This window comes from Panthera pardus, unplaced genomic scaffold, assembly GCF_024362965.1.
Source record: "Panthera pardus isolate Hobbes unplaced genomic scaffold, ASM2436296v1 HiC_scaffold_25, whole genome shotgun sequence".
NCBI lineage: Eukaryota > Metazoa > Chordata > Mammalia > Carnivora > Felidae > Panthera > Panthera pardus.
Window position 1 is genome coordinate 89047624 of NW_026526821.1, and position 27894 is coordinate 89075517.

At 53.2% G+C, this 27894-nt stretch overlaps 1 protein-coding gene across 1 annotated transcript; it reads right to left on the minus strand.

Moving 5' to 3' along the window:
• Positions 1-459: 459 nt before the first annotated feature.
• FBXO41 (F-box protein 41) lies at positions 460-27855 on the minus strand. Its single transcript, XM_019441870.2, has 13 exons — positions 27385-27855; positions 13058-14088; positions 11362-11587; positions 10792-10865; positions 10163-10521; positions 9091-9332; positions 8760-8875; positions 8485-8637; positions 8209-8304; positions 6750-6868; positions 6413-6571; positions 4859-4974; positions 460-4726 (listed from the first exon to the last, which is right to left on the minus strand). The coding sequence occupies exons 2-13, from the start codon at positions 13948-13950 to the stop codon at positions 4664-4666; spliced, it is 2616 nt and encodes an 871-aa protein (XP_019297415.1). The 5' UTR covers positions 13951-14088; positions 27385-27855; the 3' UTR covers positions 460-4663.
• Between the last annotated feature and the right edge of the window lie 39 nt (positions 27856-27894).

Consider the following 27894-nt stretch of genomic DNA (forward strand, 5'->3'; position numbering starts at 1 on the left):
ATAATCAGTGGCGCGACTTCATTTTGCAAACTGGGGTAGTCGAGGCCAGTGACGGACAGTTTGGTCTCTCCCAGGCCAAAAGCCTTATTGGCTGGCTATAACTTCCGGCAGAGGTGGCCAAGCCATTGAGGGACTGGACAGTGCCCACTGCTCCTTTCGTCCTTGTGCAGGGGTTGTCCTTAAAGATGGCGTCTCCCAGCTGAATCAGAAACGACACCCCAAGGTTTTTTGTCTGCATGCAGACGCTGAAAGAGTGAACTGGGACAGGGATGGATAGTGACCTGCATGGCTTTCAGCGACGTCTGCAGTCCTGACAGGTCTTCCTAATGCTTTATTCACTCTGTTGATGCCATTCAGGTCATCCAACCACTTCTTGCCTCAGTGCAGTTTAGCTGCAGAAAGGCTTGGTGACGCAGATGGACAAATACGGCCACCTACCATTTACTTCCCTGGCAGATATTCCAGTTTCACCACCTTTTTATTGGATACAAAGTCATAAATTCTCTGATGCCCATGTGAGTCCTTTTAAATACATACACTCAGGTACATTCGGCACAGGGCATCTGTGGATAATGTGGAGCAAAGTGCTGGGATGGTGATGCCTGGGTGGGGCAGAGAAGTGGGGCCAGGGAAGGCCCCCTGGGGGCTGGAGGTACAGGCACCACTTCAGAAACAAAACCAAAAAATGCTCTCCACCCCTCCACCTCATTTGCTGGGGGTGGGGGGAGCTACCCTCTCACGGCTCAGGCGCATTGCAGCCTGGCTGTGCGGGGAAGGCAGGCCCGGGGGCCACTTGTGGAGGTCCCCGCTAGCGGTGCCCACTAGAGCCAGGCCTACCGGTGCCAGTCATGAGGCAAGCCTAGGTCACCTCAGGCCTCTGCGCCTAAATGCAGGACCCCTGCTAGGGCAGGGCTGAGGCCAGGAAGCCCGAGGCCAAGCCTCCTAGAGCCATGCCAGCAATGGCAGACAAGGCTTGGGCTCATGGTGGGGAAGCCTGCCTGATTGTCAGGGCAGTCTTGGGACTGGCCAGGGTCCCGGGGGGTTGGGGAAGAAATAGGAGCTGGTTGCCTTAGTCGGCCCTGGTATCCTGGTCTTCACCCAGTCCTAAACCTTATCCTCAGGCAAAGGCTGCAGATGAATACACTTGTCCAGGAATAAATACATACACACGATACACAGCAGTATATACAGAAATGCGGGCCTGGAACAAGGCTGGGTGAGAAAGCATGACCACCAGGGTTAAGGAGAAGTGCCGCCAGGCCCCTGGGGGAGGGAATTCTACTCCTCAAGGACTGATGGGCTAGACAGATCCCATCAGTTTGAGTTAACTCCTCTGGGCACGTGGGCCCTGCACCCGCTCACCATCTCCCGTCTTCAACCCAAGTCCACCAGGAATTGGGTCTTTGGCACCAATAGTCACTCTGGAGAGGTCTTCAGCTTAGTGCCTTAGAGGGACTTAGGGACTGGGCAGCTTCCCACCCATGGCCCAAAGGACCAGGGGAACAAGTAGAACCCAAAGGGAAAGGATGGAGCCAAACCTTGGAGCAGCAGGCGTTGGGAAGGAGGTGGCTTTTTCGTTGTTGAAGGACTTCCCATAAGAGGCCAGCTCAAACCACTCACAGGACCAGGAAATCCTGGACTGCCTTGCTCCTTAGGTGGTTTCTCAGCCAGTGAAAAGCCATGGTTCTGGGCAGCACATTTCCTCTCCCCGGGGGGGTCAGACATACACAGCATCTCCTTTGTTCCCTGCTGGTGCCATGGGGAGGAAGCCCAAGCAAAGCCTGATGAATCAGCCTACCATTGCAGGCTATATAACAGGGAGAGGTGGTAGGGACACCAAGTGCTGGGGCCCATGGGACCTCTGCATGTGCCCAGGACCCCCGAGCAGGGCCTGCCTTGATTGGGTCTCTCAGGTACTCCTCTCCCTTGCATCTTATTAGGTGTGAGATGGAGGAGGAGGATTCTCCTTTGAGTGAGGGATAAGGTGCCTCAGGGATGGCCAGGCCCTCCGTCCCTGTTTTCCATCCTCAGCCTGCTGTGTGGTTGCCAAAGAAGTGAACAAATGGAACAGGCCTGCAGATGAGCTCCCCGCACAGCAGCAGGCTGTGCTTTGAATAGCTTTGAGTTGGGGGACAGGGGGCCTGCAACTTTCCAGTTCTCAGCACACGTGAAGTCCAGGGTGCAGGAGTCTGTCAGCCCCAGGGGCAGCTGTGCGGTAGAACACGCTGTGACCCATCGTTCCCGTCGGCAGGGGCCTGTGCAATATGTACTCCCACACATCCTTTACATACACACTAAGCTGGCAAATACAAGGTGGGGACTTGCTGGCCAAACTTCCTGCCAGCCAGGAGAGGGGAGGCCCTGTTCACTCTTCTGCCCCCAGTGCTGGTGGTGGTCAGGGCTGTTGCAAGGATGTGTGGATGGGTGGGTGGAGTGGGTGAATGAACCTACTCCAGGGATCAGTTCTTTCAGCACTTTCTCCCACTCTAGCTCACTGCCCATGCACCCTGACCTCCTTTCCTGACATCCCAGTGGGTGCCCACCCAGGGAGAAATTACCCAAAGCCTTCTATTCAGAGATGGAAGCTTCCTGGGGCAGAAAAATCCCTCAGTAAGGCAGGCTCAGGCCAAGCAGGGCATCCCTTTGTGCTTTGTCCAGGAGATGGGGGGGGTGGGGGGATGGGGGCAGGGGTGGGCAGCACCTCCGGTCCTAAGGTCTCAAGCGGGAGCTGTAAAGGGTGCAGTTGGCAAGGCAGGACAGATGCACCCAGGGTACCCTCATATCTTTTCCAGGTCCCTGGAGGACAGAGAAAAGTTGTGCTTCTTCCTGTGACTCCGGGGGACAAGGCCGGGGAGGTGGGAGCCAGTGGAGCCAGCCGCTCTGGAGTGGGGGATGCCACACAGCCAAGGCTTTGTGCACGACTGGACAGGGAATTGCCAACATGACACCCTTGGTATTTGGGGTCTTCAAAGGGCAAGGCCAGAATAAGCCACGGGAGGAAAAGTCATCAACAAGAGCTGGGACAGAGCTGGGTGTGGAGCCAGGGGAGCTGGACGCTGAGCCTGTGGGGTCCCTGCTCTGGAGGACTCATTACAGGGTAACCCAGGCTGGGTCTTGATGTCTAAGCCAGGCTGTGGCAGAAAGTTGGGTCACTGCAAAGGGCTTAGAAACTAGAGTCCAGCCCCAGCCAGGACCAGCAACCTAATGGTTAGGGCAAAGCTGATCCTGTATAGGAGAGAAGGAAACCCTAAGATGGATTGAGGTTAATGTTTGAAAGAACTTTCCAAATGAATGTTGGCAGGACCCATAGCCTCTACACCACCGTGAGGGTTCTGAGAGTAGGAACTGGGGAGACCTGAGTCTTTGGAGCCTTAGTGCCAGAACCTGGTCTTGCTGGAACCGTGCAAGTCTGTGAAAACCTACTTGCGTTCTGTGACTTCTAAGCCAAATGGCTGTGGGTCAGGCCCCAGCACTGCCCCTAGGCTAAAGAACTCCAGCATAGCCCACAGTCCATAGGGCCAGTGGAGACTGGGGAGGGAGGCAAGTCTGATGAGGGTGCTCTTCCTCATTCTTGGCCTCATGCGTCTGGTTCCCTACCAAGGCTACATCTTCAAGCAAGCTAGCCAGACAAGGAAGCAGCCCAAACCACCCTCCTGGCCTCCTCCAGACCCCAGCACAGAAGGCAGCCCAGTGACTCCCTCCCACCACAGCACTGGAGACCCAGAGGCCATTACATTGCTGCCCAAGCACCTGGAATAGAAGTTGTTTCTTGAGGACAGGAACTGCTTCTCACTGCTGATAAAATTTCCAGAGCTGGTTCCTTGCCTCGCCAGAGGCTCAGGATTGGTGGAAGGTATAGAAACATGCACCTTTTAGCTCTGAATTTAGCTCTGGTGTGCCATGGGGGTATGTGGTTGTTGGGAGGAGGGGTCTTGTTTCTACAGCAATAAAAACTAAGTTTTCTCTACTTGGCAATTTCCCCACTTTGGGAGTGGTAGTTTCAGTATCCTGGGGAAAAGTTCTAGATGAATGTTTTGCCATTCCAAGCCCATTCCGCTACCTCACTGCCCCCTGCCCCCCACTTTTGGCTGACCACATTCCCAGACGCCCAAGGCCTGTCTGTTATCCCTGGAGAATGTGGACCCAGAGCCTTGGCAGGCTGTCTGATGGGGATGCCCCACAGAGGGCTGGAACAGGGCAGGGGGAGGAAAAGAGCCCTTCTTGCCAAGTCTGAGCTGCTTTGGGGAGCCCCGTCTGGCCTGGGGACTAGCAGAGGCCCCTGACAAGGGGAGGCCTGCCCCAGCAACCCAAGCAGCCGAGGAGCCACTCAGTGATTATGGCACGTCCTCGAGGCGATGACACCGGGTGCTGGTGGTGACTCAGCTCCTTCCTGGCTGTGCCCAGAAGGCTGCTCCAGTTGGGGGTGGAGTGGGGGTCGGAGGGCAGCTTCTGTCCAAGCCCCTGCCCTGAAGAGCCAGTGCCTGACGTCAGGCCCGTTGCTCCGCTGTCCCAAGAGGAGGACAGGAAACTGTCAACCCCTCCCTGGAAGCTAGGGAAAACACAAGGCCTCCGAAGGTCTAGTCCAAATCAGGGTCCCTCTGGAGGTCCAAAGAGAGTGCCCTGGTGTGGGGCCGGCAGGGGCCCTGCCGCCCCCCACCCCGGGTTAGCAGCCGCCGTCCACCTTGATGTGCAGGATCTTAGAGAAGCCGGGCCTCCGTCGTAGGGCCTGTAGACCGAACCCTGGTTAGTTCCCCTCAGGTTGAGGCAAGTGGGGCCCTCCCATCACACACCCAGGTCACCAACCCCAGCCCAGGGATGCCACCTGGGGTTTTGGTTGGCCTAAGAGCCAACTCCTTACCTGGAGTTTTGTCACCATGTCCTCAAACAGCTTCTGGGCCTCAGGACTGCTGGGCTCTTTGAAATAATCAGCAATCCCAATCTGGACCACGATGGACTTGAGGTTCCGGCAAATGCCTGGGAAAAGGTGGGTAATAAGGTGCTGGCTCATGTTTGGCTTGGACAATGGGGCTGCTCTTCTATCGCTAATTCATGAAATCAGAACCCTACGGAGATGGTCACATGCCAGGCATTGGGAACCACCTAGAGGAGAGCACACTGGTGGCACCCAGGGGATCAACCACACGGAATGCAGGGGAGGAGGAGGGCAAGGTCACAGAGCAGAGGCTGCAGTGAACTCTGGGATGATGAGTGGGAAGCAGCCAATTGTGCAGGGGCTCTAGGAACTTCCCTGGCAGAGGGGACAGCTGTGCCATGGCCTGGGCATCTGGAAATGAATTAAAAGGACAGAGTGGCTGAGGTGAGGCTGGTGGCTCTTCTCTGGAGCATGGAGGAGGAGACAGGCAGCAAACAAGTTGGGAGCAGAGGGCTTAAGGGACTAGATGTTGCCATGAAGTCAGTGGAGGAGGAAGAAGAAAATCAGGTGGCTGAGAAGGTTCTGGAGGTCATGATTTTAGAGGTTGAGCAGTTCTGGTGGTCAGTCCAGGGCCAGGCCATGAGGCTGATGGGGAAGGAAGAGGATCCTAGAAATAATAAGAAAGTCAGGGAGCCTTCAGTGCTGACGATGTAGGTGTGACCAGGGCCTCAGGAAGGGGAGGCCTGCCCCAGCAGCCTGAGGAGCTGAGGAGCCACTCGGTGGTTACTGCAGATCCTCAGGGCGATGACACTGGGTGCCGGTGGTGACTCAATTGTGCTGGCTGTGCCCAGAAGGCTGCTCCAGTTGTGGGGGGGAGTGGGGGTCGGAGGGCAGCTCCTGTCCAAGACATTGCCCTGAAGGAGTGTGAGCAGCCTGAGCTGGACACCCATGTCCTCAGTGAAGGTGGAGGAGTGGCCAGGAGTGAAGTAGTGGCTAGAGGGAGGTGGGCTCAGAGGAGGCATGGAGTCTACACCATGGAGAAAGGAGTCTTCACCCTGAGAATGGTCCTCACCCTCCCACCCACTCCAGAGGGTCAGCTTAGAAGAAGGGGATACAGAATCCAGAGAAGTACAGTAACTTGCCCAGTCACACAGCTAATAAGCAGTAGAGCCAAAATTGAGACCTAGGTCAGTTCAGCTCCAGAACCTGTGCTCCTAACCTGTCTGTTCTGCCTCTGCCCTTGGCCAGAGGCTCATGTGGGGCAGATGGCATTGTACAGCTCGTGTCTCCAACGTACGTAGAGCATAGGGTAATAAATGTTGAACCGAACCATTTGGACCAGATGCTGGCAAGACTTGAACGCCACACTGCCCGCAGAAGACACTTGTGGCAAAGCCAGGATTAGCGTCCTGGTTGGTCTGCCCCCAGTGCTGGCTTGCTGACTAGGAGCGACAGACAGGGAGCTGGCTATGCTACTTGCTGACGTGGCACAGTAAGTGGTGACAGTGGTAGCCCCCCTCCTGCATCCCCATCGCTCACTGTTGAAATGCAGCAGGGCCTTGGGGGTGACGGGGGTGGCCGTGAGCACCAACATCTCCAGTCCCTTCAGGCCTTCCCGGCAGACCTCAGCTGCCACCTCCTGGGTGATCTCTGACACGTGGTCCAGCTCCAGGACCTGCAGCCGCATGCAGTTTCTTGCTAGGAAGGGGGAGGAAGAGGGGAGGTCCTGCTGACAAACTCCCCAGGCTGCCTCCCGCCCCGTGCCTTGGTGTTCCTGCCACCACCCCGGCTGCAGCCCCAAACCCCCTGGGATTTCAGTGTTGCACCCACACCTGCTTCCCACCACCCTCCACCCCAGTCCCGAGGAAGGACTCACCGAGTGATGCCAGGCCCTGTACCCCACAGCCAGCGCCCCCAACCCCCAGGGCCCGAAGGTGGGGCCAACAGCGGCCGATCATCTGCAGGCAGCGGTTACTGAAGCGCGTGGGCTGCTGGCTGGAGAACGGGGCGGAGAGAAGGCTGTCAAGGAAGTTTCTGGTTGCATGACACCCCAAGCCGGCTCCTCTTTCATGCCCCGCCTTAGGCTGGGGCCCCCGCCAACCACCCAGCTGCTCCAGTTAGAAACCTGGAATCATCCCTGACTCTTCCTCCCTCACCTCCTGCCAAGACCTACAGATTTTGATTCCTGGATAACTCTTTGACCTCTCAATTCAGGCCACCATCCATATTCATCTGGATTCATCTAGAAGAATCCTACACACTGCTGACAGTGAGTCATTCATTCCTACATTCTCTCAGTCATTCAACAAATGGGCCTCAAGTGTCCACTACAGCCAACAACTGAACTAGCCCCTGGGGATACATCAGTGACAATATAAACATGGTCCCTTCCCTCAAGGAGTTGGGGGAGGGAGGGACACAGAAGGTAACCAATCTGATATAATCCTGTTTTTAAGATCTAAGATACCCCAATGGCTTCCCAAGCACTTTCTAGATGAAATGCAAAAATCTAAACCCCTTAGGCCAGACCTGCCTAACCTTGCCCCAACCTTCCTTTCCACACTCATTGCTCCCCTCTGCCCACCACCCACATCAAACTCTCTATTTCCCTGAACACTTCATCCCTCAATATTCGCCCTGGCAGCAGGTTCTCTGGCGTCTGCTTGCACTTGGAACCAGAGATATGGAAATGGGCATTCATAGCCCCTACTCAGAACTGCGAGTACAGCGTGGACTGAAACATAGAGAAATTATTGCAAAGCAAATGACAGCAGGGGTTGGGACAGGGTGCAGTAGGACTGGAGGCGGGGGAGCAGTGCCAATTTCTGCCAGGTGTTCACGAAGGACACTGGATGCCCTGGGAGGAGTTCTGTGGAGAGAGGGCTTGGGGGACAAAGCGCAGGGACAAAAACGCCTGGTCTGAGGAACTCCAAGTAGAGCGGTGAATGATCTGGATTCTCTAAAAACCAGCTCAAACAAATGTGGCTATTTCTAGCTAGCGTTGCCTGAACACCTACTGTGGCCCCTGCAGGCCTTATGTAGACATCTCACTGGAGCCAGCTACAGTCCTCCCAAAACTGAAAGATCTCTAATACCGTCTTCACTCTGCACTTGAGAAACTAAGACATGACTGGATTGCCCAAAGTCTCACTGCCAGTAAGCCAGGGCATCACCCCATGTCTGATTTGGAAGCCCTGCTCCCAACACTTACTTACACCGACTAATGAATGTGAATCTGTCTCCCCAGTCAGCTTTTGGAATGGCTCAGATCTGCTCAGTCCTCAGCCCCAGCCCCAGCCCCACCCTGTCCCCACCTGACCCCTGCCAGGGCTCACCAAGGGTGAAGTGGCGCCACCTGGAGGGAGACAATCTCTCTGCAGCCTGCACCCAGAGCCCAAATGACCTCGTGGCCCACGGGGTCTGTGGCACTCCTGTTTAAAAGACAAAGGTGAGACCACCCACCCTAGTGGCCTTTGCTCCCTTCCCTTGGACCATAGAACTCTTGAGTCCCTTTGCCTAAGACCCTTGGGGAAAGAGTATGCAGACCCCAGGGATCCCTTTGGCCCGAGGCCAAGAGGGTGTGGACCTTGAGTCTAGTGGTGTGCACCTACCTGTAGGTGACGGCCTGCAGGGCACGGCAGTAGCAGCTGGCCAGCCAGAGTGAGCGGTCAGTGAGGATGTTGGGACAGTGGGAGATGCGCAGGATCAACAGGTTCCCCCCAGCGGCCTTCAACAGGGACTCCAGCCCTGCTTCCAGGCAGCCTCTGGGGATGGCCAAGAGGTCAGGGCACTGCCTGTGGCCACCTCCCCCTCTGGGAAGCAACCCCCAATGGAATTCTGGGTCTGCAGCCTGCAACACCCACCCGCCCACCCGCCATGGCCTCACCGGGTGCTCCGGGCGTATTCTTCCTTGCTCTCCTTCTTGCCCCGCTGCCGGGGCTTCAGGTTCTGCAGCGTCAGCGAGTGGGCCTGGGTGCACCACTGAGCCAGCATCGCCAGGAACTGCAGGGAGACAAGGGTTACCTGGGGATGAAGGGGTCTGTGCTTGCCTGCCTAGAGGCAGACCAGCCCCAAGACAGGAGGCCCCATGAGAGCATTGTGGGGAGTCAGGCTGAAGCCGGGGTATTGTAAGCGTTGCAAGGACCTGACCTTGAGGGACCAGATTCTGCTGGGGGAAAGGTGGGTTCACGGCAGGGGCAGTGGACAGGGACAGGCACCTTGGAACAGACGCGGGCATTCTCCAGCAGCACCCGTGTCCAGACCGCGGGGTGACGAGCCACAAAGCGCCAGTCCCGGCAGACCTCGGCAGCGTGCAGCAGCGTGCGTGTGTCCAGATAGGTGAAGATGCAGAACAGGGCGGCTCGCATCTTGAGGATCTCTGGGCTGATGACCTCGTTGGAGCGTGAGGGGCTGCCCCTCTCAGCTCGCCGACCCCGCCCACTGCCTCCCTCGGGGCGGGCTGCACAGTACCAGAGGGTCAAAAGTCAGTGTGGAGGGTCAAAGGCCAGTGTGGAGGTGCGGGTGGGGAGATGGGGGGGCTAGGAGCTGCCGAAGGAATAGTCACGAAAGACTCATGCTGGAGGGCCAGTGACTTGGAGGAAGGACAAGGGGCCTCTGCTTCCCCCTCCTCTGCCACACCCTATCTCTGTACAAATTAGAAAAAGGTGACCCTTCCTCAAGCAAACTGTCTTTTTAAGATCATATATCATCACAGAGTCCAAACTCACCCCTTAGATGAATCAACTGAGTCAAGAGTGGGGAAGGGTTTGGAGGGTGAGGGTACAGATGGTTAGAAACCCAGCCTCTGTGAACAGAAGGCCAGGGTGAGGCTGCCCAGAGCACTCCCTCTACACAGCAGTCACGCACCTGATCACTAAGCCCTCTAACCTCCTGACCCTGACCCACCCACATATGCACATGGCCTTGTCCGTATACAGAAGGGGGCTCTCCCTGCTGCTCCAGGACTTCAGCCTGCAGTTAACACTCAACTACTCTCCTGTAAATGTCAACAAGCCCACCACGTGAATGGACCCCTGAGATGTGGCATCCTTGTGCAATACCCAACCTGAGCGCCCCTGTGCTGCAGCCCTGCTCTGTCACGTGAGTTCCTTGCCCAAGCTCACAGGGCACTTGTAGGGAAGTTTGTCATTCTCACTGTGGGGAGTCTGGGACAGGGGGGAAAACAGGTGTGGGAGCCCAAGGGATTTACCGCCTCAGCCCTGTGTCCCCTGAGAGGGCCCAGCACCAAGGAAAGACTGGCCTCTCTGGCCTACCCTCCCCAGGACTCACCTGAGAGCCGGCAGCTGCTCAGTGGCCCGGCCATAGCAGGCCCAGAGCGGGGGGCATCTGAGGGGCCCTCAGCCTCTGACTCCGTGGTTCGGGAGCCCACGTCCGAGACATCACCCTCCTCCCCCTCCGTGCTGTGTCGGCGGGGTCTGCGCTGCCAGTTCTGGATGGCCTGGCGCCGCAGGCCTGAGCTGCGAGGGGGCTGGGTACGCTCCGAGCCGCCGTTGGCAGCCTGGGCCCGTGTGCTCAAGCCCCCAGGGCCACTGTCCTCGGGGGCCCCCTCTTCTGGCCGGGGTAGCTCCAGACTGTCACTGTCATAGCAGCCTGAGCTCTGGGATGCAGCAGGGACACGGCTGGAGGCCCTGGGGTGGGGTGGACCAGACGGTGAGGAGCGAGGGGCACCAGGACTGCCCGAACTCCCCATGCCACCCCTACCACCGGCCAAGGGCAACCCACTCCCCCTACTTTCCAAGAGCCCCCTTCCAACAGTGTGCAAAGGCAGACATAGGTGACCCAAGGAATATGGGGAAAGGACAAGGAGCCAAGGCCTCAGATGGGCCAGCCATCCAGTGGGCCAGTGGATCTTTCCAGGGTGAGGGTGGGCTGTGGGGCGGGCCAGGCCCGAGGCTTACCCTGTGCTGGGAGAGGAGCCATGCCTTGACACGGCGTATGTGCTAGGCATGGCCGGGCCCGCGTGGTGTTCTCGCTGTGGGCCCCCAGAGCGGGAGGGAGAGGCAGGGGGCAGAGGAGGCAAAAGGGTGAGAAGGAACGGGAGAAACAGGGCACAAGATGGAGAGAAGAGAGGAGGGAGAGGAGAGAGAAGGAAAAAAGTTGGGAAAGATGGACAAATAGACAGACAGACAGCCCAGAGAGGCAGGCTCCCCGGCCCCCTCCCCACACCCACCCAGCACCCCAGACCCCGACTTGTGGCTCCCGGGCTCTCATTTGAGTGGAGACGGGCCCCTGAGAACCGGAGCGGCTGGATCACACCTCACTGGATCGCAGCCTCAGGGGCCGGCACGTCTGCCCAATCAGAGGGGCCCCTACTTCAGGCCTCGAGTCTGCTCGTGGGGAAGAGCCAAAGAAGGGAAGCATGGGGCATGACGGGGGCGGGGGGTGGGGGGTGATGCCAGGCAGTGTGTGAGGTGAGGCTGCACGGGGCAGGGGCACAAGCGGAGGGGGGAAGGCAGGCAGGCACTCACCATTCTGCCTGGACCCCGGGGCCCGGGCCCGGCACCGCTTCCCCCCGCTCCGCGGCCCAGGCTGGCGCTGGGCGTGCTGCCACAGCTGCTGCTGATGACCTGCAGCTGCCGCTCGGCCCGGTCAGCCCGCTCGAGCAGCTCCTCGATGAACTGCTGCAGCCGCAGCTTGGCGCTGGCCTCCCGCGCCGCCGTCTCCTTCAGGAACTGGTCGATCTGTACCACCTCCCTGGGCCCGGAGCAGTCTCTTACCCCCGTGCCTCGGCCTGGCCGCCCACCCACCCTCCGGAGGGGACCCTGAGCAGTGGGGAGAGACACGGGCACAGCTGCCTGTGGTCACGCGGGTGCACGCGGAACAGGCCCAGGCACAATGCCCCATAGGACAGCACACACAGAAATGCGAACATCCACCCCGAGTCACACACTCACACCCCGCTGACCCAGCCCCAACACTCCTGCCAGACACCCCTCCTCCCCACTGAAACAGTCAGTCACACTCAGTGACACTCAGAGCCACCCCCTCCCTCCAGCAATGCTCACGGGCACACAGCCACACACACTCATGTACATCCGCTCGTGTCAAGTTCACTTGCAGGCACACACACAGTCTGAGGCAGGCATAGTCCCAACGACACATTCCAACACACGCGCACACACATTTTCAGAACCATTCTCAGACGCAGAAGCCTCCGGGAAGTGCATGTACACACAGCATGCTTCAGAGTGACTTCAGGATTCACAGTTGGTCATGCATCCACTCAACATTTACTGGGCACCTTCTAGGTGTCTGGCACTGTATTAGGGACACAGCAGTGGACAAGCCTGAGAAAAATCCCTGCCCCTGTGGAGCTTACATCACAATGGGGACAGATAAATAACATCCATCTACTTCGAAATTCTACATTTAAAGACCAGGGAAATAAGGAGAAGCCAGCAAAGAAAACCGAGGAGGAGCAGACAGGAAAAAAGAAGGACATTCCAGGAGAGTGTCCTGGATGCCAAGTGAAAAAGGGGTTTCAAGGTTATCACTGTGTCAACGCGGCTGAGACGCTGAGATGATGACTAGTGGCCTTGGCAACGTGAAGGTCGTTGGTGACACAGAGGACAGTGGTGGAGGTGGACATCTGATCAGAGTGCATTGAAGACGGAAAGTGGGGAAGGAAACTGGAGACAAGGAATATAAACAATACTTTCAAGGAGTTGTTCTGGAAGGAGAGAAAAGTGGCTGTAGCCTACGGGGGGCAGTGGGGTTAGGGCAGATGGGAGTAATGATCTTATGTCTGGATGCTTTTAGGAATGATACAGTTGACGAGGAAAGTCTGGTGATGGCAAAGGGGGAGAGCAGAACTGCACTATGTCTTTGAGTAGGCAAAAGTAGGAAGAGGGTCTGGTGCCACAATGTAGGAGCTGGCCTTTGCTAGAGAGAGAGAAAGGGAGAGAAACAATTTTCACTGCTGTGTGCCTAGCTATGTGATGCCCGTGGTCACACTTGCATGTACTCACAGTCCCAAACACATACCTTCATGACACTCTTGGCCCCACCCACACCATCATTACAGGCTTGTGGCCATAGATGCCATATTACAAAGCCATGGCCACACAGACACAAACACAGACACACTCAGGCCCAGTCACGGTGGTGGCAGCGGCAGTGACACACACGGGCACACCCGCCCACAGGGCCCCGCGGGCCACTCACTGCTGCTTGCGGCTCAGCTCCTGTTCCTTGTGCACCAGGTCCTGCTTGAGTGAGGCGAGCAGCTCCACACTCACGTCCACCTGGCGCGAGAGCTCGGAAGCACGCTCCTCCAGCTCCTCCTTCTCGCGCCCCAGCCGCGCACTCTCCTGTCGCGCCGTCTCCAGCTCTGCCGCCTTGCGTTCCAGCTCGGCTTGCAGCCGACCCACCTGGCCTGCGATCTTCTGCTCCACCTCTTCGCTCAGCCGCTCCAGCCGCCGGTCGACCTCCAGCTTCTCCAGCGCACGGATCTTGAGGCGCGCCAGGCCCTCCTCGTAAGCCACATCAGCGGGGGAGGGGGACGCGGGGGAGGCGGAGGCGGGCCCGGGTCCCGGCCCGGGCGGCGGCGTCGAGCAAGCCGAGGAGGCCACGGACTTGCGGGCGAACAGCTCCCCCAGCGGGATTTCGATCTCGCGCAGTGCGTAGCGCGCGGCGGCTGCGGGCACGAGGCCGGGCTCAGCCAGCTCCTCGCAGGGCAGGCTGGCGGGAACCAGGTCGCCGGCGAAGTGGGCGAGGGGCGCGTGGTGGTGATGGTGGTGCAGCAGGTGCGGCGTAGCGGGCGACGGCCCGGCCGCCTGCTCCTTGCCCTGGAAGGACGTGCTCTCGAAGACCTCGCGTCGGGCGCCGGGCACCGCCAGCAGGGCGGCGGGCTCGGGCGTCAGCGGGAAGCCCGAGGCGGCGGCAGCGGCGGCTGCAGCGGCCGCGGCGCCGTCGCAGATGCTGTTGGTCTTGGAGAGGATGTAGAGCGTCTCGTACGTGTGGCTGTACTCCAGGTGCGCGCGCAGCGACGACAGGCTCCGGAAGCGCTTGTGCTCCCCGCAGCGGGGGCAGCGGTACGGCAGGTCCAGCGAGGCCATGGCCCCGCCGCCCCCGCGGCGCCTGGGCTCCACCGCGGCCGGCCCGCCGGTCAGCCGGGCGCGCTCATGGGGGGCTGCGGGCGAGCCCCGCTGCGGGGTCAGGAAGGCCCAGGGCGCTCACGGCCAGGGGAGAGGAGGCTAGAAGAGAGGGAGTAAGACTTAGGAGGGTGGTATCCCCACCCGTAAGGAAACGTACTTCCCCAGGAAACCCATGACCATAATGGAGGGGCGAGGGGATACCAATGGCTTGACCTCCCGGAGGAGGCTGGCCTGCTCTGGTACTGGTGGGAGGGCCTGTACATGTATGAGAGTGAAGACGAATGAGGATTCTTTAAGGGGGGGGGGGGGGGGGCGGGGGGAGAAAGGCATTAATATTATGTATAACACTTCCAAGCTGTATTCCAACTTAAACAACCCAAATGCCCAACACCGGTAGAATGGATAAATTGTAATATATGCATAATGGAATTTTATCCAGCAATAAGAAAAGGAAGCACTGGTACATTCAACAACGTGGATGAATCCATTCAATATTATGTTGCATGAAAGGAGCCAGAGGGCGTGCATACTGGAGGATTCCATACATATGGAATTCAAGAACAGACTAAATTGATCATGACAGAAGTCAGAATAGAAGTTACTCCTGGGGACGATAAACTGAGAAGGGGCAGGAGGGAACCACATGTGATGCTGAAAATGCTCTAGATCTTGATATGAGTGGTGGTTTTACATGTGAGTACGTGTGTACGTAAACAATCAAGCTGTATACGTAAGGTTAGTGTACTATATGTATTTGTGGCTGTATGTATGTTACCTCTGAAAACAAATCTTTGGGGCATCTGGGTGGCTCAGTTGGTTGAGCATCCCAACTCTTGATTTCGGCTCAGGTCATGATCTCCTGGTTCTTGAGATCAAACCCCACATCGGGCTCAGTGCTGACAGCACACAGCTTGCTTGGGATTCTCTCTCTCCCTTCCCTCTCTCTCTCTGTTCCTCCCCTGCTCACGCACACACACTGCTCTCTCGCTCTCTGTCTCTCCAAATAAATAAATATACTTTAAGAAATCCTTAAAAGAAGGTGTTATTTCCACCTTGATGGAAATACCCATCAAGACAAACTATTGGTACCATGTTGCAGTGACCAAATTGTCACCTCACCTGATGATACCTGTGTGTGTGTCCCTGTTTGTTCCTGTCCTGTTTCTGTACCACATACTCCCATCCCTGCCATGCTAGGCACGTAGCTCCTTTTTCAAATTTCTTTGCTAGGTTGGTCTCCAGTAAGCGCCCCTGCCCTGCCCTTTACTCCAAGGGCCACCGTATTTGTCCTCTTCAGGCTTCTAGCACAAGACACCACCCTTCCTGGCATTCTAACCCTGCTCACTCTCAACTCCTGCTGCCCATCCTCCCTCATCTCTGGCTTCTGGTCACACCACTCCTGCCTTGTGGAATCTCTACCCTATTCGTCACTGCTCTCCTCTTCCTAACTGCCTTCAACCACCCTCTGCTGTCCCTGTGCTCCTCCGGGTCACAGACCACTGCTTATCAATCCAGTTGTCATCAAGGATCTTCCCCCACTAGTCCCACCGCTCATACTAATGACCAGTCTGTCTTTACAGGCTGCCATGAAGGTTCTCTGACCTCCTCTTCCTACTGCCTTCTGAATCTTCCTGTCTCATGATGGGAGGTCCACCTTCATATCTACCCTCTCCCCAGCAGTCTGGTTTGCTCCCATTCACTCCCAGCTTTAAGCCACTAACTCTCAGCTCTGCCTCTCTATCCTGACTTGCTCTTGACTTCCCTTTGCCTTCAGGCATTTCCACATGGATATATGGGTGAACATCTATTCCCTTTACCAGCCCAGAACCCAGTCCTCCTGGTAAAATCATTCTGCTTTGCCCTTGGGGAACCATCCTTCCTTCCCCACTTTCTCAGTCCCTGTGGTCTGAGTGGGGGTTGATGGTCCACCCCCGACTCCAGGGGTAAGAAAGTAATATAGACCTGGCCAAACAGAGTCCTGGGATGGGCAGAGATCGCCCAAGTTGAGTCAATGAGTCATTCCTCCAGGACTTTTCTGGAACTACTGGGGAAAAGCATCCTCTTTGCATTCAGGTTTCTAAGCTGATGGGGAAGGCTAGAGCTGCAAGGGCTATCTTTGTCTCTTTGGGGAGGAACCTCCTGGGAATGAAGCCAATACAGAGAAGCAGAGCTGAGATGGACAGGTTTCTCACAGATACTGTTTGAGATTCTGGTCTGTTCAGTTGGGTGAGCCAATCAGTTCCCCTTTTTTCTTGACCATTTGGAGTTGGGTCTGTGGCACTTGCACTAGAAAGAAGTCCGAAGCCAGAAATTAGAGTGAGAAATTGAATGTTTTAAAGGAATAGGCCCTAAGGAAGAATTAGCTGAATTAAGTGGGGAAGTAAGATAGTACCAGATCCCTCCTCAGAAGTTGGTGAACCCTGCTACATAGCAGCAAAGCAGCTAATTAAACTCTTGCACTATCTCCCGAGCTCAGCTGATGTTCCTACCTGGAACTTTAGGGGACCTGTAGAAAAATGTCACCATATGGGGTGTGGCCTTTCCCATGGCCTCAGTAAGGTCCGACAAGAAAGAGACACACTCTGGCTGAAAGGGGCACATCTGAAAGCAGACAGGAAGAAAATGCCGCTTTGCCTAGAGAGGCCCTTTCTGCCTGAGGCCAGTAATCCAATATGGCTGAGAGTCAGATAATTAAGAGCCAGTTCTCTGCTTCCAGCTAAAGTCAACTCAAGCAAAGACAGGGAGGCTGGACACACAGACAGAGACAAACCTGGGCCCTCACAGGCTCTTGACTCCTCAGGCTCTCCAAGAACCCCTCCTGCTGTGCCCTCCCAGCTCAACAGAGGTTATCGTTGCTTTCATCAAAAGAGCCTTCCACTGGGATACAGCTTGAGTGAGAGAGGACAAATGAACTCTAGACTAGGGGTTTGCATTGCCCTTTGCAGAGGCCTAGCTAGAGGCAACAGAGCCATGGCTCCTGGGATGGGCAGAGCACCAAGAACTGTTGCTAAGAGACAACTCCTGCTCCTCCCCCAACACTATCACCAGGGACTTGATTCAAGAATTACAACTTCCAATGAGGTCTCTAGTTTGGTTAATGGCTCTGGGGACAACTGAATGCAAACTGACTGAAAGCTTCCTAATGATTAAGGGGATTGTATTGCCAGAAAAACCCACAAACCTGGAAAACAAAGGCCAGGGATTACTCAGCTACTAATGTTCCTCACCCCTTAAACTTGCCGTCAGTGGGAGGTGACTCCCCCCCACCCCACCCCACCGCAATGCCCCTTTTTGTGTGTGGCACAGAGCATGAAGAACAATGAAGGCTCCTCGAGATGGCAGAACCATAGCAGCCAAATAGATGAGTCAGGGAACCTCATCCTTGCCAACTGGTCAAGCATGTGGACCATGCTATGGGTCTGTGACCACTGAGCATTTTTCCTCATCTCCCCTCTTGAGCTGGAAGGGTTTTGTTCTTTCAGCTATCCGATCTTTCCTCCATCATAGTCTGGCCATAAATTGAAAGACCATGAGTGGCTAGCTCAGTACCTTGCCAAACAGACCATCACCAAGATCTTGAATTGGGTCTAGATGTGGTAAGTGGATGAGAACTTGGAACATCTCCTTCTGGAGATGGGACAAGTGTGTTTGACGTTTTGTGAGGGATAGTTGCATTATCATAAACAGAAACATTTTAAAAAATTGTACAAGTAGGGGGGGTCTGTGTAGATCTTGTTCAGACGTGGAATGTAGAGGACATTTATTGTTTTTGCGGTTCAGCTCCAGCCCTGCTTTGTGGATGGACCCCCAGTTTTCCCTTGAGAACCATTGCCCCCACTTTGGGTGGGGCTCAGGGGGAGCACATATGACCTTAGCCTGTTCATCAGTCACAGCGATTATTCATCCTGGGCACAGTGCCCAACTTCAGGCCAATATAGCCACTCCAGGACCTGTGCTCAGCTGGTAGAATGTGAGCCTGGAGCTGCTAGTGGCCACTTCTTTTTTTTTTTTTTTTTTTTTTTAATTTTTTAATGTTTATTTATTTTTAGAGAGAGACAGAGTGTGAGCGGGGGAAGGGGCAGAGAGAGACACACACACAGAATTCAAAGCTGTGCTGAGCTGTCAGCACAGGGCCTGACACGAGGCTCAAACCCACACACTGTGAGATCATGACCTGAGCCGAACTTGGATGCTTAACTGACTGAACCACCCAGGTGCCCCTGCTTGTGGCCACTTCTATCCTCCTTGGGCAAGAAGAACAACAAGGCTCCTGATGACCTCCCTTGAGCATCCAGATCCAGATCTGCCTAAAACTTTAATCCGGGACTTGTCAATTGTGTGAGGCAACAAATTTTTTTGTAGCCTAAATCATCTGAGTCAGTGGCCAGTCACTAGTAATGAAGCTCTAGATTAACACAGTGACCCACAGTGTAAAAAGCAAACCTTGGACTTCCCCTCACCCACTCCCCAGCGTCCATCCCTGTTCTCTTCAACAGTGCCACTGTCCTCCCAGTCATACCACACCACTGGCCATCTTGACTTTGCTCTCTGCTAACCATCAAGACCTGCTCATTTTCTCCATCAGTTCTCTTCTGCCCTGTGCTCTTCCTCACACCCAGACTGCTGGCCCAGGCTTCAGCTCAGAGCTCTATCTCGTCCCATATTAGGCACCAGATTCCTCTGTCTACCGAGAACTCATGCTCCTTCAATGGCTCCCAGCATCTACCAACTGCAGCCAAACTCAGCTTCACCTTTGGCCTCGCTGTACTCTCTCTTTTTTAAGTTTATTTATTCATTTTGAGGGAGAGAGGGGGAGAGAGAGAATCCAAAGCAGGCTCCGCACTGCGGAGCCCGATATGGGGTTCGAACTCACGAACCACGAGGTCGTGACCTGAGCAGAAATCAAGAGTCAGAGGTTTAACCTACTGAGCCACCCAGGCGCCCCCTGGCCTCACTTTACTCTTGCCAATTTGAGAGCGAAAAGTGGCCTGGCTGTTTTGCTTGCATTTCTCTGATTATTATGGCTGGATATTTTTTTTCCCACATATTGAGCAGTCATTTATATTTCTTTGGTGACTTGCTTATGTACTATTCTTTGCTCATTTTTATACTGAACGTTCATATTTTCTTACTGATTTGCAAAGGCTTTTTATAATGTTGATCCCTTGTCATTTATATACTACAAATGTTTTACTCAAGTCTGTCAATTGGCTCGTTTACAGTCTTTACTGATATAATAAAGCTTATAGTTGGCTTCAGTAAAAATCCTTAGCATTTCTGATTTTGTTATCATGCTTAGGAAGTCCAGCCTTACTGAAGATTTTATAAACAGTTATATATGTTTTCCTTTCATACTTTGTGTAATTACCTTTTTTTTTAAAGTCTAGAACAATTTTTTAAAATTAAGGGCCTTAGGGGCGCCTGGGTGGCTCTGTCGGTTAAGCGTCCGACTTCAGCTCAGGTCACGATCTCACGGCTCGTGAGTTCGAGCCCCACATCGGGCTCTGTGCTGACAGCTTGGAACCTGGAGCCTGCTTCAGATTCTGTGACTCCCTCACTCTCTGCCCCTCCCCCGCTCACACTCTGTCTCTGTCTCTCTCAAAAATAAATAAAAAATGTTAAAAAAAATTGTTTTTAATTAAGGGCCTTAAACAAATAGTCATCCATAAACTGACAACGACTTGGTAGCATACACATACTTCAGGCTGTATGGTTTCCTTTTATACAATGGAGTTTTAAATCCATCTAAAAATTTTCGGTATGCATGGTGAGACAAGGATTAAAACAAAACAAAACAAAACACTCCCTCTCTCTCTGCCCCTCCCCAGCTTGTACTCTGTCTTTCTCTCAAAAAATAAATAAAACATTAAAAAATTTTAAAAAGACACAACTTTTTGTTATGGACGTCTTCACATATATTCAAAAACACAATATGAAGATAAACTATGTTATATACCCATCAACCAACTTCAACAGTTACCAACTCATGACGCTTCTGTTTTATCTGTATACCTGCTCCCCTGCTTTGTACTTCCCCCACCCCCACCACTAGATAATTTTGAGCAAATCCAAATTTTATTTTACCCAAAAACAACTTAGTTATCTATAAGCCAAGGACTTAAATTAAAAAAAAAAAAAAAAAAACAACTTAGCAGGTGCCTGGGTGGCTCAGTTAGTTAAGCATCCTACTTCGGCTCAGGTCATAATCTTATGGTTCACAGGTTCGAGCCCTGCATCAGGCTCTGTGCTGACGGCTCAAAGCCTGGAGCCTGCTTCAGATTCTGTGTCTCCCTCTTTCTCTCTGCCCCTCCCCCACTCACGCGCGCGCGCGCGCGCGCTCTCTCTCTCTCTCTCTCTCTTAAAAATAAATAAACATTAAAAAAATTTTTTTTAAATACTTAGTCACTGTTCTAACATCACCATCGTTTAGGTATATTAACATCAAAATCATTATCATCCATCACCGTTATCATTAGGTATATTAACACCAAAAAAGTAGCCTTGAGAGGGAAATCCAGAAGAGAGTTCTCTGAACAGACCAACAAAATAAATAGTCTTGTGGCAAATCTATTCAAAGTGCAAAAAAGAAAGAAAGAAAACAAATACATAACACTGTGAATGAGAAAAGGGATATAACCACTGACACAGAGATTTTTTTTCAATTACTAAAATGCCACCAGGTACAATTCTTGGCCCAAATTGTTGAAAATCTGGATGAACTGAATATTTTTCTAGGAAAATATAAATTATCAAAATTGACTCAAGAAGAAGTAGAAAACCTGAATGGATTAATAACTATAGATAAAATTGAAGAAGTTGGCAAAGTGACCAGAGATGTTATAAATAGAATTCAGTTCACACACACACACACAACTGTTCAGGAACAGGGTTATTCTGTGATGTATGGTCAGCTTGGTATCAGGGCACCCGTGGGTACCTGCCCATCCCAACTAAGTGCTGAGCCCTCCAGTGGGGGCACTTTCAGAGATCAGAACTGGCCAACCTGTTCCGTCCCCTCCCCATATACTTTTGAAGCATCCTTTTCCTACACAGCACCCTGCTAGCCAGGCTCTGACAAAGGGGAAAGTCTGGGGGTGCAGGCCTATGTGTGGACGTGCAAGGTAGAAGTAGGAAGGGACTTCTTGGGTCCAGGTGGCTCTTCCCCTGAGGCCAGCCTGCCCCACAGTTTCCCTCCATATGCTGGAGCTGAGGAAGGACTATGAATCATTCTTAGGAATATTTTTGCCTAGATGTATGTACTCCCTCAGCATGAGCATAAGCTTTGCCTGGATGCAGGCAAGAAGGTGATGGAGGCAGGGGGAGGTAGAAGAGGAAGAAAAAGAAAAATAGAAGTGTTGCCTGTTCAAATTGTATCACAGTCCTGTATTAGGAGTATCATGACAGAACAGTTGGAGATTTTCCTTTGCATTCTAGTCTCCTCAAATCAGCAACCTCTGCGTTCCTAAGACCTGCCTCCTTTTTCAGCCTGGCCCTGCCCCTTGCCCCCATCCCCAGGACCTGTTATGCTCCTGCCATCTTTCTGAAATGCCTATCTCAAGTCTACTTTCTTTCAAATCCAGCTGAAGGTTTGCATTAGGTAGAAGGATTCTACAGGATGAACCACAGGATCTTTTTTTTTTTTAAGGCTTTCAGGTGTGTGAATCTCATCTCCTCAAACAAGACCAACCATTTCAAGATGTGTGTCTTCTCTGGCTCCTGTCTACTGTCACATTCTCACTGACTCTGACAGAAACACAGATTATCTTGCATTTTCATGGCTTCCACTACCATGTAATCATTGAGAATTCTTGCAGTGGATATTAGTATTTTTATCTGCTCAGCAAGTCTTCTTCACCTTCCGGTAATACATCTCATTCTTTCTTTGGTAAGCTGGCCCTCCCCATTCCATGTGGTTCTGACAGGGCTGCATGACCCAGGCCTAGCCAATCATGTCAACCATGGTGCCCCCATCTCCTTGGCCACAATGAACGACCCAGGAATGGACACATTCCTCAAGCTGAGCCAACAGAGCCATTCACTGGGAATATAAATGAAAGACTGAGGAGTCTCTTATTCCTCTGGAATTACATATTAGGATGCTAAAGCTATCTATGGCCTTGTGTAACCCCCACCTACTACATGGAGAAAGCCCATGCATGGCGGGGGAAAAATATGGCCACACTCAGAGCGCAGCTGAGCTAAAAGCTAGAAAGAGTCCTCACCACATTTTTGAGAACCCAGGTACAGTCATACCCCAAACACACCCATCCCCCTTCTTTCCAGTTACATGAGTTGGTACATATCCCTTTTTGCAAAAAAATAATTTGAGTGGGATTTCTGTCACTTGTAATCAAAAGTCCTAATAATCTCGCAAATCTGTATTTCTAGCCTGGCATTCTCTCCTGAGTTCTATTAAAACATGAATTCATTCAGTGTATGTTTACTGAATACCTGCTCTGGGCCATGAATTTTATCAGGTGCTGTGCTAGGTATGCTGAGGACATCTTGAGATCTTGCCTTCAAACAGCTTGGGGTTCCCTGGGACAGACTAAGTAAGGTATTAGATGATACAGCAATAAAATAAATGCTGTGCAAGAGGCTAGCATGGGATTCTACACTCAACTTAGCTTGAGGAATTGGGGAACCCCCAGAGGCAGTAGCATCGAAATGACTGGAAGAGTCGAGTCAGGTGAGGAAGTGTAATTATGAGATTGGGGGAGGAGAAGGAAGGCATTCTGAGCAGTGGAAACAGGATGCGCAAAGGCAAAAAAGAACATCTCTCTCTGGGAACTAAACCCTAAGCTCTGTCTCAATCACTGCTACTTCCCCAGCACTTCCAACACTGCCTGGCATGGGGCAGGTGCTTGGGTAAGTGTTTGTGGAATGAAGGAAGGGCAAGGACTTAATCAGATATACAGTTTAGAAAATGGACTACTGAGGGCCAAGGTCAAGCAGAAGGCTGTTGGAGGCAGAAATTGTTAGCCAAGGTAGCAGGAGTGCAATGAGGACAAGGATGGATACAGGAGCAACATAGGAAGGAGAGTCAAGAAGGCTTGGTGACAGAATGATTGTGGCTCATACTAAAGGGAAGAGTCAAAGATCAAGCTCAGGTTTGGGTTTTGAGCATGTAGATAAATGGGGCTGTGGTTAAGGTAGGAGGGAAAGTGAAGGAAAGCAGGTTTGGGGGAGAGACGAGCCTGGTTGTAAATTCCATGAGTTTGAGGTTCCAGAAGGCCTTGGAAATAGAGATAGTCGTTGATACACAGTTTGCGATATGGAGCCAAAAATATAGGTCTGGCAACTTAAGCATAAAAGTGGATGAGTGTAGGACCAGGGAGAGGGTGCAGAGAGAGGAGAGCAGGGTAATAAAGGTGGACCCTCAGAAAAGCAGGGGAGGGAGAAGAACCAAGAAGTTTCTAAGAACCAGAAGCAGCAATGGGAATTCTGGTAGGAAACCTTTTGGAAGAGAGGATGTCAAGGAGGGAAGAAGTGGGCAGTAGTGTAAATGACAGTGTAAACAACAGGAGTTGATGACACAAGTCAGAGCAGAGGTGGCAAGGGTCCACTGGGGACTTCAGGGAAGACCTCTTTGATGAGCCCAGCTGATGGGGGCTGAGGGGAGAGTGAGGTGGAGACAGTGAGTACATACAGGAAGCTCAACTATGAAGGGGAAGAGGCAGCATGGGAGATTCCAGAAGAAATTTTTAAGATGAGAGACACCAGAACATATTTAAATGCTTCTTAGAGATAACCTAATTCTAATCTCTACTATCACTTCCACTAGCATGAGGCATACATAACCCATGCCTTAGACCTGACATTTATAGCAATCTTTTTTTTTTTAAGTGCTCCTTAGAAGCAGCCTGTAGAGAGGGAGACGATGAAAGGGTGGTATTTTAATGTAGGTGGCTCAGAGGTTAATGTGGCTAATAGTGTACTCACAATACATGATTCCTTCAAGCCCGCATCTTTCTCCTGTTTCCCATCTTGACCAACATCTTCATTATCTACTCAGCACCCTGGATGCAACCCCCAAGGCACCTCTGCATTCTCAAAGTCCTCTTCAGACCTCATCAGTCACCGGTTTTTGTCCTACTGCCTTCTAGATATTTGATTCTTATTTCCTCTAGTCCCTCCCCCAGACCATAATTATCCGCTTCTATCTGGTCTGTTGATACTGTTTCTAACTGAAGTCTCTAACTCCTCCTGCTTTTTCTGAAAATACCAATCCAGTCGTGTCACTCTTCCAAAATAAATCTCTGAGGGCAGGCCATTTTCTGGGAGGTAAAGTCCACCCTGCTTTGACTGCCCTCAAGCCTGGCCAGGACCAGACCACCAGACAGCCTTGCCAGCCTAGCTTTTGTGTCCTGCTTCCCATGTGCATCCTTAATGAGCCCTGCAGGGCTCAGTTTCACTGAGAAGTGCCATGTGCTGTCACACCCTCAAATCTTGGCTCATGCTGGTCCCTCTTCCTGGGACTCCCTGCACCAAATGGTGAATTCTGCAGGGCCACGTCAAATGCTACCCCTTCCATGAAGCCTTCCTTGACCCCCTCCTTCAGCTCAAATCACATCACAGCGTGAATCACTCCTTACCACAGCTCTTCACATACGGTAACAGGTGTCACATGCTGGATGGTCATGGACTTGTTTGCACATCAGATCCCACCCTATTCGTACACTGGAAGGCAAGGACAATGCAAATGATTCACTCTCACACCTTTCTCACCCACAGCAGACATCAGTATATCATTCTTGGAGGAATCACACTGAATAATGGATGAACTGATTGATTTCATGTAACCAAAGTGATTTCTATCACTCATTATCATGGAACTGGATGAATCTGGTTATAATTAAGTCCATCTAAGAATCACCTGGAATTACAAGTGCTTCCCCGGTTCGGCTTACGTCCCACCCACTGGGAAGTAAGAACTTGCTGTGTCTTCTTGCCTCTGTCACTCTAACAGAGCTCCAAGGCTTAGGGCTTCTGTGCTTCATTCTGTTTTATCCACCCGACAAAAAGATATCAAACACAAGGGCCATGCCAGCCACTGGGAGACACAGGGATGAATAAGACAGTCAAGCCCTCAAGATGCTTACAGTCTAATAATCTAAACAGTGAACATTTACCTACTAACTATTCTGATCAGATACCATGCTTCTCATTTAGTCTTCATGACAGTGCTGCCACATAGGTGGTATTGTCTCTATTTTAGGAGGAAAATGAGGCTCAGAGTGGCCAAATCACTTGCCCAAGGCCGGGAAGTGACTGTAATAGACTTTGCTCTGATGGCCTCCCTGGAACCATGCTTCCAGGATTCTTGCCCTTATGTTGTGCCCTCCCACACTGACTCAAAAGTTGGCCATGTAGTAGCAGAGGTTTGATAAGCAATTGTACCTTAGAGCTTATAACCTCTTACAGTATTTCCTCTAGGGATACAGCTGCCATAAAAAACAAACAAACAAACAACAACAAAAAAAAAAACTCTGGCTGAATTACTGAATGATTAGATATCGTATGTAGAGAGACCCTGAAGGATGAAAGACCACCTTGATGTTCCTTTCCAGCCAGTCCCTCAACTGAATGCTGCTGACAGGTGCCAAGTGAACCCACAGCCACGGCCATAGTCATGGCCAACACACAGACCATGAAAAATAATAAAGCATTATTGTTTTAAGCCCCTACATTTTGAGGTGGTTTGTTGCACCACTGAATAATTGAAACAGTTACAAGTCAGGATCTGACTTGTAAGTCTACCTGATCAAGTACTACCTGATTTCAAAACCCGTACTAAGAGTATAGCAACATATGTTACTTCTAATTGGGAGGGGAATGTTGCACCAACTCTACAATATTCACAGTAAATATTTGTTGATTGAATGAAGGGAGTGGGGGCACTTCCATAGAGGCAGGAAAGTCCAGGGAATTCAAAGGCAGGATGGCAATTACCTTTCAACAACTACCACCCCCTGCCAGCTACAAATATTCCAAAAACAAAAATATACTAGGCATCCCTAAATCTAGAAACATTTGTGTGGACATCACCAAACTTCCTCTCTGTCTCTTTTTCTGTTAAATTCAGATCAGGCAAAATTGAGAAGTTAGCAGAGTTTGATTTTTGATGGTCACCCACCCTGCCCTCGACTCCCCCAACATGTCTCTGGCACCTCCTCTACCTTCTCACTTGGCCCTCTAGGCCCAAGAGCTCTTTCTCCCTCTTTCCATCTAAAATCCACATGCAGAGGAGGGGAAGGGATTTGGATGTTAATAGATGGCTTTACAGGCCAAAGAAATGAAGCCTTAAGTTCAGTGCTTTCAGGAGACATCTGCCAGCAGGTGGAGGAGGTGTTCTAAGGATGGGGAGGCAGCTGGAAGTGTCCCTGTGAATGGAGAATAAAGGAATGCCCCCCCCCCTCCAAATCCCTCCAAATCCCCAAGAAGGAGGGGATTGTGGCTCTCCACACCTGGGGCTGTGGTCCCCACTTGTGTACCTCCCAGGGCAATCACTATAGTCTAGTGAAGACCCACAGGGGTCAATGCATCCAGTCCCCTGCTTCCCGGCAGCCCTGACACTGCCTTTTCTGTTCTAAGCTCCCCTTCCTTCTTGTGCTCCTGCAAACATGCACACACCTCCCAAGGTCACACACACATGGCTCCAGCACCTGGATCCCACACCCGGAAAACCATCGGGGCCCCTCACAGCACACTCGACCTAAGGAGAGCAGGCCCCACTCCCGCTCCCAGGCACACCATGGCAAGTGCATACAGGCGCCGTGCCACACACTCACATGCAAAGCAATGCAGTGGGGCGCGCACATCCAGATCACTGTGGGTAGTCACCAGCGGAGGCACTGGGATATGAGGAGACAGAAACATGCGTGCACACACATGCACACCTCCAGATCATCCTATCACACGTGCACGCCGGCACGCACACAGACACCCAAAGCCTCCCACCCTCAGACACCCGCACAGGTGCCCAGCCAGGCCTCAACACCAAGCCCCTCCCCCACCCTTTTTCAGAAGCAGGTGAAGAGGGCTGGGTTTGAGGGCGCTCCCCTTCCTCCCTCCCTCTGGCCCTGCTCTCCAAGGTCCAGAGTCCCAGAGGGGTCTGGAGCCCGCCCCCGCCCCCCAACCTGGCGCGGGGAGCAACTGGCGAGAAGCCGGGGGGATGGGAAGCCTGGTCTCAAAACGTTCTGATTTTAATTCCTTAAATTAACCCCTTCCTTGCCTCTGGCCTGGCCTGCCCAGAATCCCTCCCTGTCCGGCAGCCTCGGGGGCCTCCCGAGGGCTGTGGGGGAGAAGGAAGAGGAGGAGGAGGCAGCGGCTGGGGTCCTCCCTGCCTTCTCTCTCCAGGAGCGGTCCCGCAGCGCGCCCATGACTCGCCCTTACCTCCTCCACCCCGCGGCGAGGCCAGGCCCCACGGCCCTCGGCTGGGGGTGCACAGGCAGCCCCCGCGTGCCGTGTCCAGATGCAGGGCCGCCCTGGGGCCTCGGATCTCGTTCCCCTCCGCAGCCTCGGGTGGCCGCCGCGGCTTGCGCCCCCGCCTCCCTCCCGGGGCGGGGGCGGCCGAGCCTCCCAGCCAGTCGCAGCGGGAGGGGCACACAAACCGGGTGGGGGAAGGATGGAGGAGGAGGTGGGAGGAGGAGGGGGCTCGCGGCCGGAGGAAAGGAACAGAAGGGGGAGGGAGGCAGCGAGGAGGTGGGGCGGAGTCGGCCCCTCCTTCGGGGCGGGCTCTCCTGCGAGATGGGGAGCGGCAGATGCCGCCAGAAGCGGCTGCGCCGGGACCCCACGTTTTCCGCTGAAGGTGGCTTCGATGGGGGAGGGGTCCGCGGCGCCGCCCTGGGGGTGCAGGGATCGCTTGGCCGAGCCCTTCCTTGGTCCCGGTCTTCCAGGCTCCCG

Bases quoted from the DNA above. Each gene is read 5' to 3' on its own strand.
- FBXO41 (XM_019441870.2), bottom strand. From the start codon at position 13,950: ATGGCCTCGCTGGACCTGCCGTACCGCTGCCCCCGCTGCGGGGAGCAC. The intron at 11,588-13,057 runs GTGAGTGGCCCG...CTCCGGGCCCAG, and splicing joins GAGCTGAGCCGCAAGCAGCA to GGAGGTGGTACAGATCGACC. The intron at 6,572-6,749 runs GTGAGTCCTTCC...CCCCCTTCCTAG, and splicing joins ACAGGGCCTGGCATCACTCG to CAAGAAACTGCATGCGGCTG.